General features: G+C 41.2%; 1 protein-coding gene across 1 annotated transcript in view; it reads right to left on the bottom strand.

The window, feature by feature from the left end:
• Positions 1-490: 490 nt before the first annotated feature.
• The window catches only part of LOC122769435 (netrin receptor UNC5C-like), a 170,365-nt gene continuing 155,164 nt past the window's right edge, over positions 491-15,691 (bottom strand). The window contains exons 10-17 of the mRNA XM_044025955.1: positions 12,953-13,170; positions 10,788-10,923; positions 8,570-8,657; positions 5,933-6,101; positions 2,847-3,080; positions 1,251-1,400; positions 980-1,158; positions 491-494 (exon numbers count right to left, since the gene is read on the bottom strand). Of these exons, the coding sequence (XP_043881890.1) occupies positions 491-494; positions 980-1,158; positions 1,251-1,400; positions 2,847-3,080; positions 5,933-6,101; positions 8,570-8,657; positions 10,788-10,923; positions 12,953-13,170 (1,178 nt within the window). The remainder of the gene's footprint in view (positions 495-979; positions 1,159-1,250; positions 1,401-2,846; positions 3,081-5,932; positions 6,102-8,569; positions 8,658-10,787; positions 10,924-12,952; positions 13,171-15,691) is intronic.

Raw genomic sequence — 15,691 nt, 5'->3', positions numbered from 1 at the left:
GTCGTCCAAAAAGCTACAAAACAACCTTAATGGCCTCATGGATAAGACACTGGCCTCTCAAGCCAGGGATTGTGGCTTCAAGTCCATTCTGGGGCAGGCCAGTCATAGTAGAGTAAGATGTCCCAAATGTGACAAAAAAGTCATAGATTAGTATGACATGGGTTTTTAGTGTCTGTCTGTTTGTGTTTCCACACTTGCCAATAAGACCAACAGAGGCCGAGAGAGGCTTGTTGCGTGAATGGGGTGAAGCCATCTCTGATTGCCTTGTTTGTGCCTTGCCCTATCTCGGTAGCTGGGATTACCTTCAGCCCCCCTTATAACCCTCAAAGGAACAAACAGAAATCATATTCTGGGGATTATAAACGAAAGAGAACTGTTCTGTTACCAGAAGTAACTATACAACTCGTCCAAGGAGCTGCCTGAGGTAAAGTAGATTTTTAACACTTTTAACCAGTGTTGGGAAAAGCAACTGTTCCAACAGCATGTAAGCTTACCTGGTTAAGTAAGAGTTAACAAAATATAAAAGGGCAACACTATCACCCGTGAACAGAATTCGGAGCAGTGACTTTCCAAAGTAATTGTCTGAACTTTGACCCAGCTGTTCACACATGGACACAGTCGCACATTCACACCCACGTTCATTCACGACTCTGTGGTTACACGGCTTTGCGAGAATCAGAGGGGAGTCATTCCTCTCATGTTATGTGACCTTTGACCTCAGTATGAATGATTGAACACAGTCACAGAGAAACTGCAGGAGCCCTGAGTGTCTGACAGAGAAAAAAAACAAAACTTAGTGACTTCAGGACCTTTATATGGCTTTCGTACAAGGCTGTAAAAAGAAAATGCTCTTCTGTGTTCATGTCGATTTTTAGTAAGCATTTCTTGCTGCACTCTTGACCAGTGTGAGTTTAAAGAATTTGTGTGTGCATAGCCTACAACAAAATGCCACAAAACAACTGCTTGTGTGGATTCCCACAGATGTTGCAGTACCTCCTCCAAAGTGTTGCTGATCTGAAAGATCTGCCCTTCTCCTTCCACTTGCCGCACACACAGTTTGCAGCTGATCTCTGTGGTGGCTGAGCTCAGTCTCTCCAGGGTGAAGGTGCAGTGAAGACTTCTCTGACTGCCACTCCACACCTGGTAGAATGGGATCTCCTAAAAAGAAATGTGACAGTGATCACATGAGTCGCAAAATCTTTCAGCCGTGTACTAACGTAGTCACTCGCGTATGTTTACATCTCACTCACCTGATACTTTGCGATGAGCTTGCTCTTCCAGTGCGTGTGCGGCACGTCGTGGATTGACAGTCTCAGATTATGTGAGCTGTCTTTAAAGTTCAGAGTCTTTGGCTCGTCAAGAAGTTTCCCTCCCATCTGGGTCTCCATTTGAAGAACCTCCTACACCCACAACAACAAAAGAAAAATAAAACATCCAAGTTGTCTCTCCTTAATGTCGCCTCCTCAAACACTTGACTATCCTAGACGGCCTTTAATTTGTCTCATAATTACTGCAGGTGATGTCATTTTGAATAGCTGGAAGTCACCTTGGAAGTACAACAGCACAATGAGACGCTTGAACACATAAAACGTGTTCATTTTCCTTGAGATATTATCACACATCTCGGTAGGTGCTTTCCCCAGACTCAAGCAAAATGCTCAAAAATGTTAACTGCACTGAAGTGTAGAGAGATCAAAGCACTGGTATTGTAAAAAAAAAGTGGGAGAAATTAAGCATAACTTTAACACAAGATAGCAAAATCAATCTTAATGCACCTTATTGCTGGCTAAAGTAAGATATATACAGTATATTACCCCCTCTTCTTTTCTTTTGATGTGACAACAATCAAACTGATTTTCCTCGCTTCCTTGTCTTAGCGAGTGGTATTTTTTATTTATTTTTTTACTTTGCCCAAAGAAAAACTAGTACAGTGTTTTCTTTTGCTGTGCTGCAACTGTTACACAAACACAGTTGTGCATTGCACACAAAGTCCTGTGGGGATTTTTTTTTATATTGTATTCGAGCTTCAACTAAACGAGAGCGCAATGAAAACGTCTCCACTCTACGGATGCACGGGGCGTGCATAGCGATAAAAACACAGTGATAACATCAGCATATTTACAGGGTCATGGGAGTGCATACACTTATATAAGAGAAGAAATCACTCGTCCACACGCACACACACACGTGAACGCACACATTATTTTGCTGCAGATGAATAAGTTATCAGCAGCTCTTCGGATGCCTCCTCCAACCTTTTCAAAATAATCAATTCCTCCTTCCCATCATCTTCCTACGCAGCGGCACTACTGTATACAGCCGAGACTTCCCCTTTGAAACAGCAACAGATCAATTATACAACACAGAGTCTCCATCATTTAAAAGTCCACCTCTCAACTTTGTTTTCATGCCACAATTGCTTGTTTGAAACGTTAAACCCGTTGTCTGTGTGCGTCTGCACATGGCCGCCTGCCACACCGGCAATCGAATTATCGTTGAGTGTTAATCTCTCATATCAGATGCCCCCACCAGTCCTTTGAACTCGTTTAAATTCTAAAGCTTCGCTGTTGTGACACTGCATGACCCTGTTTTGTTTACTGCCTCGCACATCATTTCCACAAGACTAGATTTGACTCCAGAGACTCATTTCTATTCAAGTGATAATAAGTCTTAGTTCAAATGCATTTGGAAGGAAAAGGAAAAGTTCAAAATCCCTCACCAGACGAAAACACAGCAAAACCTTTACTCTTTAATTCAATCACTTTGGTTTGACTGCATTTCATTTGACTGAACCACGATGCAACCGAACCAAATTGGGTTTGAATCATAAACTTCAAATACTTCACCTTGAGTGCGTCCTGTGTGTCATCAAGACAATAGACCCTGATGTGATAGTCCACCGTTGTGCAGGAGACAGGTCCAAAAACAGCCAGTTTGAGCCTCTTAGCTGCTGCCTTGCTGATTGATTGGCCCACCAGGCAGTAAGTCCCCAGCGTCTCTGTTAAGATGTGACATGCCTCTGAGTCCATCTGCACATAGCAGGGGGTGGTGAAGTTTTCCTCTCCCACGACAACCACATCCTGTGGGAATAACACACACACACAATGTCAAACACATGTCGCAGAGAATCATGTTGTGTCCATGATGGGTGGCTGAGGCTGGTATGTTGTGATGTTTTTCCAAACGGTGAAGGTGAATTTACAAGGTGAGCGTACTCATCCCACTCACACAGGGCTTTATTTTAAGACAAATGACCCTGGAAGACTTTTATTGTGAAATGGCTTGGCCATGCTGAGAAACGTGTAGATGTAGAGTCTGTCTTAGTTAAACTGAGTATCTTTTTACTCAACTTCAGCCTTCAAGCCTTCAACTAGCTCCTTTTTATTCCACCCTGTGTTGTGTATTGCTTTTTATTGTGAAGCACTTTGAGCTACAATCCTTGTGTGAAAGGTGCTATACAAATAGAGTCAGTTATAATTTTTGTTATTGTTATTATTACTAAGCGTATAGATGCAAGAATAATCTGACTATGAATCACATTATCCAGGTATGTTAGTTCGTCTAAGACTAGCTCGATTTAAGTCGGACTAAAATTGGACTGAAGTTGGACTTGGCGTTCTGGGCATGCGCCAAAATTTCCTCCCCAGTCTTTGACCCGGAAGTAGAAGGAGACGACGTAAATCTCGTTTGGAGGCGGAGTCAGACGTACACGACCAACAAATCAATTCTGCATGTATACTCGGACTGGGCAAGTTGTCCAAATGCCTGTCTTAGTCGGACTAAGGCCTCAGCTTAATTAAACTGTGCGTGTAAACGTACTACCTGCACTTTGTTCCCTCAGAAGCATCATTGGAGTGACCTACAATTTTTGCAGTTTGAATTGTTTTGACTCGAGTAAAACAAATACACAGATCGGAAACTAAAACATTAAACATGAACTGGCTTTAATGTCGCAGCTGATCAGTGTGCGTTCCTTTGCTGATAGATAATGGAGATTATTCAGACGACACACAGAGAGAGGCCCAGTGTTTTTTCCCCCTCACTTTATTTGAGGGTGGCCTTCACATGTTTGTACAGACCACTATTGTTAAAACCTGCATTATTTGAAGGCCGGCTTTGTTTGACAATTTACAGGCTTTAAGCCACGTTCTGTCTGTTAACAAAACACAACTGAATCAGGTTTTTGGAGCCATTTCCACTCATGCAAATAACCCCTGTGTAAGCAAGGCAAGGGTGTCGTTTGTGTCTGATGCAGTCCTGTGTTATTTAACGTAGTGGTGCACTGATGTATTAAGAGTTGTGTAAACTGCTAAACTGTAAACTCTTTTTTTCTTTTAAAATCTTTAAGCAAGTTTCATCAAGTATGTTTAATGTGAATCATTTCACCTTGTGTCTCTTTCGATAAGACAACAAACCAGAGTGGAATAAACGAGACGTGATTGAAATGTAAATGCAATGTCTTCTTTTACACGCGACTCCTGAAAGTAGATCAAGATGCCCCATAAGGAGAATGATGGCACTTGTTCTGAGTTGTTGTCTGTGAAATGTGCCCTGTCCTGCTGTGATTATCTGGCTGTTGCTCATATCCTTTCATCCACTCTCTGTCACAGGCTGAATTATGAAAAATCCATGCAGTTCTTTGTGTTGAGGGATGCAGAGGCTCCTGGTATTATTTCCCTATAACTACTGAATCTTCAATTGCTCGCACGCACACACACACACACACACACACACACACACACAGTATCTATGTTTGCACGAGTGACGATGAGTAATTGTGTGCGTGCGCGAGTGTCTGTGGACGCAAACTCATTTGAGCATGAATGCGGTGCATTCTGCTCACAAGTGTGATACAAGTATTGAGTTTAGAATCAGAGTTCATACAGAGTTGTGTTTCTACAGAAGAGTCGAATCGATACAAACGGGGTAGGAAAGCAGTATGGCATGAATCTGTTATTACTGATAATCACGGCTGTGGCTGCTCCCCCCCTTATGTGAGGGGAATTCAATTACCTTCCTCCCTGTTTTCGCTGGAAAAAAAACACTTCCTGATAGGAAATGGATGTTCTACTGCAGTGAGGGAAAAAAAAAATCGACTTCCTGATGGAATTCCACTTTTCATTTTAGCCGGTCGGCAATAATGAACTCTGTGCCCGTCTGTCTCTCAGAGAGACACACACATAGAAAGAGGGAGAGAGACTCATGTGTGGCTAATTGAGCAGCGGCATTGTGTTGAGCTGTGATAAGCAACAGAAGACAGCATACGGGGGCCTTGTAGACACAGTGATGCTGCAAGACAGCCTTATCACCCACACACGCGAGCCTACAGAAATGGACACAAACGGACACACACACACAAACACACACAATAACAGATGCTGAGGTAGAGGCTTCATGTCGTGAGACATCGGAGGAGGGGGAGAGAGAGAGAGAGAGAGAGATGCGTGGAGAAAAAGAAGGGATAGGAACATGAGAAGAAAGATGATAGAGGGAGAGGATGGCAGGAGCATAACAAATTGCTTTTGATAGGAGTCTTCACCCCCATTTGTCTACTAGCCTGTAGGCAGATTATGTTTACCAAATTTGTTTCTCCTCTTTTCTTTTCCTCTCCCTCCCTCACTGCATGTGTAACGCAGGTTATTCTTCAGGCTGAAGTTGATAATGTGTTGGTGCATGCGTGCTGAACACATGCTGTGTCATGCCAGGCACAATGACTGGGCAGAAAATTAAAAGTGGTTTTAATGTTAGTGTGTCTGTGTGACAGAGAAATAAAGCAGAGGAATAAAAAAAAAAAAAAGCCTCACGCTATCAACTCTCACTTAAAAACACAGAGCTAAATACGGTGACGGTCGCTCAGTGGTAGACCGAGTCGTTGCTAGAAAAGTGCTATTTAAATACAGACCCTTTACCATTTACACTGCAGAACACTCACCTCCCATTCTCCCATGGCCAGTTGGTTTTTCAGCTGAATGAACCACTCTTCCTGGACGTTGTCAGCACAGTGGTGGATGGTGAGGATCACTGGTCTGGTCAGCAGAGCTCCTGGAGGTCCACAACTCACCACTGGGCTCACCACAGTCTGTATGTCCTCTACTGGGGGTCTGTAAATATAGCACATAACACAGAGGTGAATCAGAACATCAAGTGTATTGATCTCACTTTCACTTTGCTATTTTGTCATGGCGTTCATACACGGAAAGCCTTGTGGAAGTAGAGGGAGATAGTGGAAGACAGTAGCTTCAGGTGCATGAGAAGATCAGAAAGGAACAGTTCGGGGCAGAGAGCACAGATTCAGCGAGAGGATTATCAGTGTAGTCAGCAGGACTTCAGAGAGGCCTCAGCTAAAGTCAGGAGTTCACCGCTCATGGGCTGAAAATAAACGACTACTGGGCACAAATTTGCTTGTGTTTTACAGCCGCAGTCATGGAACCTGTAGTTAAAGCAACATGAAAGTTAACGCCTATCGACTGTGACTAAGTGCGAGATTATTCACAGAAGTCCATCAATATCATCGGCCGACTTCCATGACTAAAATGAAAAGTCAAACCCACATCCTTAGACAAAGCTTAAATACATAAGCACACGGCTGCCTGTGTTCTCCTGTGTAATCTGTTATCCATTATTTGTGTCTCTCACGTTGCAGAAGACATGCATTGACTTAAAAGAATCACTACCATACATACAGTGAGACAGAAAAAAAATTATATTTTTCTTTTCCAGCCCACCTTGTGTCAAGGGGGCACTAACCCTTAGCGGTGTTATTGATTCTACTGCTGGAGCTCATTATTGACTTACGAAGCGTTCACATGGGCATAAGGAGCTAACAGATAAAAACAATATGACTCAAACTGCACCCATTGACTCACTCGACACAGAGGATCAGCCTTAAGGAATAACAGTGCTATTGATTTGTAACGCTATATATCTTTCGTCACGTGTGTATAAATCCAATTGATCTGTTAAGTTGTACACACACAGGGAAACTGACACCTACGAGTTAGACCCTAATAAGCTTAAACCACACTGTGGTGGTGATTTAGGTCAATGTGGCTATGTCATTTTTCCGGCCCTGTATTGACTAAGAGGAAGACAGAGGACACTGAAGACATTTGACTTCCAGACAATACTGTGGCACACTGCAGGGTTGCTAATTCGTATCAAGTGCCGTGGATCCATGGGGTAGAATATATGGACGCACAGCCAACGTGACCGCGAAGTGTGCTGAAACTCTTCGGAACGCATTTAAGACTTTAAGCCAAATTGATAAAAGGATGTTCTCAGCCACGCGGATACTTTCCTTTTATTTGCTCAGGCTGCTGTTTAAGAACATTAGCGCTGTCAATCAATACAGTGATGGTAAATGCAATTAGGTTTCTGGTGACGACCCAATTGAAAGGAGATTTAAAAGCAATGTGTAGCTTGAGAAACAGCGTCCTTGCAGCACTGGGTGATACACAGGCTGTGCTGTGGAACAAAAAAAAGAAAGTTATCACAGACAATTTTTTTTCCCCTGAAGGAGTCGCCACCCCCTACGAAATCTGCTGATAGTGACAGACTGAGAAACTGATTTAAAAAAAATATTGAATTTTCACAAACAGAATTGCTTCACCTGCATTTCACTGGGCTGAGACCAGTGGCCAACAAATAAATAAATAAATAAAACCCAAATGATTTTTTTTCAATTAACGTTGTGTCCATGGAGAAAGGACAAAGGGGGAAGAGGAAAAACAGCACAAAAAATGTGTGGCAATGAAGGGAATGTTTCAGTATCCAATGTCATTTTCATTGTTTTGCATTTATTTTTGTGTGTGCTTTTTGTTGCTGTTGATTTTTGTTAACCCTATACTTTGTTTGAAACAAAAAACAAACTTTCCGAGTGGACTAAAAACACAGAAACCTTAAATCTGTCATGTCCAAAATACAGCTTTACCTCAATCATGCACAGGGTTTGCAAGTCAAAGATTATAGGGAAGGATTCAATGATCCCAAAAATAGTCACCAATCTGCTCGTTACTGTGGAAACCGTGATCTCATGTCATATGATTTCGAGAGCTCAGTGTTTTGTGGAGCTATAAAATGAAGGTCAAACATATGCAATGGCGTCGATTTCTCTTGAAGTAATGAGTGTTATGAGCCATACATTGCAATAATAGCGCTGAGTATAACATGTCTGGAGAACAGAATTTTGTGGACTGTTGTGCAGACTGTTAAGTTAACAGGGTGATAATTAACGTGTAAAATACTCCATTTAAGCTCTTCATTCTGTGGGAATAACTTGCCACTGCTTGAACTACCATAAGAAGATGCGGATGGATAAACTGTAGACTATAAAAACAATTACGGAGCTCATGTCGTACTGTGAAAGCCTCCCCGTGAAACCACACAAACAGGTCGGATAAGCTGCTGTCCAAATTAAGAAAAATAAAGAGAAGCACGGACAAATAAAAACCAAAAAAAAAACAAAACAAAACAAATAAACCAGAAGGAAATGAGGAGATAAAGAGAAAAATGGGCAAAAGATTTCAAAAATAAATATATAAATCAGTGAAGCAGAGAGACACAAACTTACCTCAAGCTGTCCTTCCTATGCACAGTCACATACATCTCATACACCCGACCATGAGGAACTGCACCCGCTGGCACCAACAAACTAACACCTGCAGGGACAACAGGGGGATCAGGAAGGATGGAGGCAAAAATAATGAGTTTCTCATTACAGCATGAATTCACTCCAGCGTGCACAAACTGAATTATTGAATGTGGAACCTATTGTCACTTGAACGTGATGATTAATAATTGAATAATTATTATTGAAAATATGTTTGTAAAATGGGCTGTGATGTTTGATAGTGTCTGAAACGCCTTCAGACTATGTTGCAATGATAAATGAAACCAGGAGTTGTTATTAATTCTTTTTGCCTTTAAATCCTAACATACATACAGTACATCCATCTTCTACTGCTTTATCCTCCGCATGACGGTCGTGTTACGACTTATCAACTTTAAAAAAAAAAATACGAATCCACAGTTGCAAATTTACGAATCTGCAGCAGCCACATAACTCTCAAAAATACGTCGCAGGGGCCCCAGGCATTTTGTATTGAGCAGCGTTCACAGCTAGCACCGAGCTAGCGCCGAGATGAATGAGGAAGAATTATTAAATTAGTAATAAATTAGTCACAAACAGAGACATTATTTCCCCGTCTTTCCCCTGGCTCGGTCCATCCTGTCTAAAAAGAAGGTAGAAGGTCTAAAGAGTGTGGAAAAGGACCAAGTGTCACTGGTGGGCAGGTAACAAAAACAAGAATGAAGATATTTCTCGACTCAGAGGTTGGGAAACACGCTTTTTTTAAATCTTGTAATACAAAGCTAAATGCAAATTGGTGTATTCCTTTAAGAGCGATGGGTCAGACGATGAAACAAATGTTTTATTTGACTAATTATTACTAATTTAATAATTCTTCCTCGTTGCTCGGCGCTAGCTGTGTCAATGCTACTGTGTGTTTGGAGAGACGCACTCTTAACCAAGGACTTGCAGCTGACAACGTATATCAGAGGAGGATGAAACATATGACACGCTTAAGCAGCTGCCAGTGGATTTCGGGGTCAGGGTTGTGTTGAGGCACAGGTCAAGGAGTGGTTACAGAAAGATTCAAAAGAAAACCGAAAACCATTAGAATTCTTCATTGTAACAAGTTTTACAATATTTTTCCCTTGCGGTGGCACCAAGGCCAAATGGAGCTCAGGGGGAGAGGGGACTTGGTGCATGAACAAAAACCTGGAGTCAAAGATTGCAAGACATCACCTCCAGAATGGCGGCCATTAGCTGCTGCAGCACAGACAAAAGCCTCTCATTGAAAGACAACAAATATTGAACAGTTTGGCCTGAATTCTACGTATCAACAACTGCGGGAAATGAGGCACCACTCCTAATCTGCCTAATGATGTCATGCACAGTGGTGGTGGCAGCATCATGCTGTGTGGGTGTTTTTCAGCTGCAGAGACCGAGAGGCTTGCCAGTGTTCAGGGAAAGCTAAATGAAGAGAGATATCCTAAATGAAACCTTAATAAAACCTGAAAGCACGAAACGAAGGCGATGCAGGCGTTTCATCCATTCACACGGTCTTTGACAACTCTGTGAATTTCCTTGAGTGGCCCAGCAAGAGTTGTGAAAAATAAACCTCTCTGAAGTGAACTGAAAATGACTATAAATTAAAACAATGATCCCCATTCAAGCTGACAAAGCTTTGCAGCATCTGATCTGCAGAGACAGAAAATACACAAGTCCAGGTGTTCAGAGCTTAATATGTCAGACCCCCGGAGACTCGGCGCAGTAATTGTTGCCAAAGTGGCCTTATTACCGAGTATAGTGTTAATATTCTCCACGTGAATAATTCAAAGGTGACATTTCAGTTTTTCCTTTGTTTTTAATTCTGCCTTGTAATTATGGGGTGCAATTTTAACTCAAAGTAACAATAAAATGTGAAAGAAATAAATGTCTATGTACTTTTTGAATGCATCGTTCTTACCATTCTTGGCAATGATTGTGGTACAAATGAATAATGAGAGTATTATGTTGGTAAAAATCTATGTTCATAGGTGCAAAATGCAATATTGAAGAATCACACACACCAGTTAGTGACTGGAATAAGTGGTTGTGTTCCGTATTGAACAACGTTGCGAGAGCTACAGTCAGTGGACGTGGAAAACATTAAAAAAACAAACAAACAAAAAAAACATTCATCGCTTTAACAGCAGCCACATGTATGTCATCTGTAGGTGTTCACCTGAGTTTGGTACAATAAGGTGTCCTCCCTGGTTGTTGAAGGATCCGTGAGCCGTGCAGGAAGGGTCTCGCGTGCGCGCCAAGCTCATGTTGCGGAAGTTCATGGTGTCACTGTTATCCAGCAGAGACTGAGTTACCTATGAATCAAACACATCAGTGAGGACGAGAACGAAACTCGAAAAATGAACGCTGATAATGAAAATTAAAAAACCTCATGAATCAAATATGCACTTGCAGCTAAAGTCTTAGAGCAGGGGTCTCAAACCTGTGGCCCGCGGGTCACGTGCGGCCCCCCAGATGATGTCCTACTTAGTTAGTTATCATGAAAACAGTGAACATTATTTTTCTAATAACAATAACACATTAGGTTATATTTATCACATTATTAAATGTATTCAATTTAACGCCATTCATTTACATTACAATTGTCTAAATGTTATTATTGTGTCAGATTAATTTTACATCCTTTTGTGTGAACTGTATATCAAAACAAACACTTTTACTTTTTAATGCTGTGCAACAGTGGTCAGCAATTGGTGGCTCGTGGGCCAAAACTGGCCCGACAGCATCAGTATCTGGCCCCGGCGGATGATTTAAACAAATCTGATCCTAAATGATTTGCTTATCTTCCAAAAAAAAAAAAAGGAAAAGGAACATTTCATATTGAGTTTAGAGCTTTTATTCTGAAAAAAATATTGAACTGATTCAAATAAGAGTGTTGCTAGAATTGACAGTCAACCTAAACTAATTGTTTGGTTAGGAAAAGAAAAGTTCTGCATCTTGTGTTGCACTGTTGGATGCTACGTGTTTACTCCTTTATCTATAATGCGGGCAGACATTGATTGTACAGTAGTTGCTGCACAATACAAAGTGTACATGTGCATAAAAGCAAGCTGCACCTATACTTTGCGATGGCTGCACAATGAGGATAATATATATAGATATACAGTATATGTATATGGACAAACAGAAAATCAATGTGGTACAGTCTGACTCTGAAAGGGCTGATGTCAAACAAAGACAAATACTATTAAGATATAAACTACGATGAAAAGTTCAAGGAGGTTCGGGGGAAGTTCTGTGAAAGGCCAACTTCTGCTGATCCACGTAATTCTAGTTTTATTCTTGCCAGACACACAGTATGAGGGTGAGCATTTAACGGTGGCTACATTAATGCTCTATTTTCAACTTGGATTTGAATGCATTCATCAAAGATGCATTGTTTCTGTATGTTTCCTTATTAACCATGACCCCAAAAAAGCAAAAAATGAAAGATCTGCATCTGCCCGGGAGCAAAGCCCGAAGGGCTGAGCTGGCAGTCTGTGTGTGAGGAGGGTGCGTTTTTACAGTAGACCTGTGAAAACCACACCTCCCCTGGTAAAATATGACCTACTTTGCATTTCTGCATCAACATGTCCACTGTGTAATGTGAAATTAGGACTTAACACTTAATAGTGTACATGGCACCCACCTGACAACCCCAAAATCAAAATTAGAGCAAAAAAATAGAAAAAATGGAGCTTTGACAATGCAGTTTTGTTCATAGGGGGCGCAGTTAAGAAAACAATACATAATAATACAAACAAGATCATCATTTGACAGAGCAGAGGGAGGAAACTGGGGCACTGAGCTGCATGTATACGAATGTTTGATTTGTATTTATATCACTGAAAACACATTGCTTGTGTTGCTTGTGTGTGTGTACCTCTGCAGTAACCTCACATTTCGCTGCCTTGTACAGGGGTGTCCAAACTACATCTTTGATTTGTGAAGATCTCTGGGATTTCCAGTAAAAGTTACAATCAAATGCACTGTTTTATAATAAATATAATAAAATGTGTCAAACCTAAGCCACATAGGAGCGAAAAAGTTAAAAAATGAAAAGAAAAACTCTGCTTTTTGTTCACATCTGGAGTCAAATGACTTAACATAATAACAGATGTATGAATGTCTTTGTTTGACACAGGGTGGGTTTCAAACCCAGGGCTCTGGTTTCAAAATGTACTTCCCTAACAGCTGAGCTCATGAGGGTGACATGTAAGTTGGGCTGATTTCCTGTCCCCGTCCCTCCCAGGCCATAAATAATACACCACAAACTCTGACTTTGGACATGCCTGGTCTAGTAGAATTGGATCTAAGACAATGGCGTCAGTGTCGTTCCTTTACCTTCGGGGATAGTTTGGATGTGAAGTCTCCTCCAAGGTCATCCTGTGGCGTGACCAGACCCGAAGAGTTGTAGACTTTAATCTTCAAGTTGGGAAGAGGGTCTAAGAGAGGGGAGTTGGTCATCGGGATTTTATCCGAAACATCGTGGAGGGCATAGACCGGACCACGATACATGGCCGCTGCATTCGTCAAGTCAGGAGGCACCGTCAGTAGATCAGCTGAAGGGATGGAGAGAACATTAAAATGCAATTTAAAAACTGCTGTTTCTATATAAACGCATCATTGTGGAGCCAAAAGTGGCTTGAGGCAGTAAAGAAATATGTGGAACTGACAAGGGAAATGAAGACTAAGCAGAACTTGGTGTAGGACATGTAGTGTGATTAGTGAGCAGGGATAAGGTGAGTAAGGCAAGGGCAGGCAGGGCTGCTGATAAGTTAATGTGTCTGATTATGATATATTGTAGTACACGGGGGCAAGACCTGGACCAAGAGCTGGTCATGAGACAGAGACAGAGACAGAGACAGAGAGACAGAGAGGAAGAGGAAAAGCATGAAGCAGAATTTAAAGGTTTAACAGTTAAATTATTAAAATATATGCATTGTAACAGCAAACAACGGCAGGTCACCATGTCAAGCTAGATGCACATTAAATTGTTGTTAACAACACCAATGTCACCCACGCAGTGACCCCTTAATTACGCCACTGTCTATTTTTAAAATGTGCCCTGTTTACAAGTCAAAACACAGCAACACAATGTGTTTAAAAATGAATCCCATGTGTTTTTATTAACATAACAAATGTTTGGACTGACCTACTTTTTGCAACTTGGAAATATTCCTTTTATTCTGTGTATTTATTTTATTCTGTATGGTTTTTTTATTATCATTATTATTTGAAGCAGCCTTTATTTATTTTTTTAGCCCTATCATGCAAATCATGATGTGAATAAGGGCTGAACAATTACATCGAAATTTGATCACAATCACAATATGGCCTGCTGCACTTTTTCAAATCGCAGGAGGCACAACATTTAAGCATAAGTGTGTGAAATTACCATTTTATTTAGATTAAATTCTGTCCTGACCTAAACACAGACTGAGGAAGACAGGTGTGCACAGAAATCACACAGTAATGATTTTAAACGGGTTATTCAAATGAAAATGAGAACAATTATGTAAAACTTATATATATATATATATACATACATATATATATATATATACATACATATATACATACATATATGTGTGTATATATATATATGTATATGCTGACACTGTTTATGTAGAATGGTAACTGAGCATCATAATGGCAAGTTAGAGCCACAGAATCAGCTTGAATATGCAATTTTAAAGTTCTGAATGAAATCCCGAGGCGAGGCAATGTAAGCTATGAATGAGTGAGAAGTGAATTGAATGTAAACTGATGCTACAGCTGATGTTTTGCACTGCGGACGCACACATTTAATGCAGGTTAACACCAAACCTCCCCCACATAGACACACAAAACTGCAAAGTAAAAAAAAACAAAAACACAGGCAATAAAATCTCCCACACACGTCTTTGCATATCTTTAGTCGCTCACATGTACATAAACACAAACAGGTCGCATACAACAGTGCGGGATGTCGGTGGAAAGGAAGTGACAAGTGTTTGAAATTCCTTTCTGTGCACATCATGCAAAGGTTAGTGTGAACCGGGGCAAAATGCTAATAGCTAATCAGTGCCGCATGCAAATGTATGTATGCAATATTCTGGTACTGATTTCAGTATGGGCCACACAGCCCACGCTAAAATCAGTCTCACAGCAAAAAAAGTCACCGGTTCGAAGCGAGGGCCTTTCTGTGTGGAGCTAACATGTCCAAAGCATGCAGAGGAGATCATTTTCTGGAGCTTTTTTAAACTGCATTGCTTAAAATCCCCTTCACAACCTGATTGTAACCAATGAATCAACTCATTGTCAGAAAAAATGTCAGTCAGCTGTGGAGCGGACAAGTCTGTCAAAACACCATCCGATCATACTGAACGGCACAGCATTGGATCGCGATGCATCATTCCAACTGCCATTTGACCCCCCCCGCGCATACCCCTCACGCTCAGAAGACAAGGGAAGTGTGAAGAAAGGGGCTTGGACTTTGGATTGTAGTCTGCTCTAACTGTTTTTCCAGGATCTCCAACCCTACCTTTAATGGGACACTAAAATTGACCATAGATGTGAATGTGAGAGTGAATGGTTGTTTGTCTCCCTGTGTTGGCCCTGTGATGGACTGGCGACCTGCCCAGGGTGAACCCCGCCTTTCGCCCTATCGCAGCTGGGATTGGCTACAGACCCATCCCCCACCCCGTGCCCCCATGTGGAGAATAAAGACAATGAGTGATTTCAGTATAATCATCCGAGCTATAAATTCCCCTCAACCTTCAGCAGCCCCTCTAATCTATCAAAACACTCCATACCATGCTGACTAAATGCTGTGGTGGATTTAATGAGTTCTTTCTGAGAATAAACATTCATCTTCAGCAGAAAATTATAATTAACTGCCGCATTTCTGTAAACAAGTAACTGAAAACAATTTGCGACAAAATTATTTTTAATGCTTTCATAACAATATATTGACTTCACTTTGTTCTGTCTGCCAGAATGTTTGCCTGGTTTCCTTTCATGTATAACAGGAAAGTGCCACTGATCGTAAAACAACCAAAACATTTGACATTACAAACAAATTTGACATTATCAAAAAAC

This window comes from Solea senegalensis, linkage group LG5 (assembly GCF_019176455.1).
Source record: "Solea senegalensis isolate Sse05_10M linkage group LG5, IFAPA_SoseM_1, whole genome shotgun sequence".
Lineage (NCBI taxonomy): Eukaryota > Metazoa > Chordata > Actinopteri > Pleuronectiformes > Soleidae > Solea > Solea senegalensis.
Note: the sequence above shows the minus strand (reverse complement) of the source record. Positions and strands in the feature narration are given on the sequence as shown.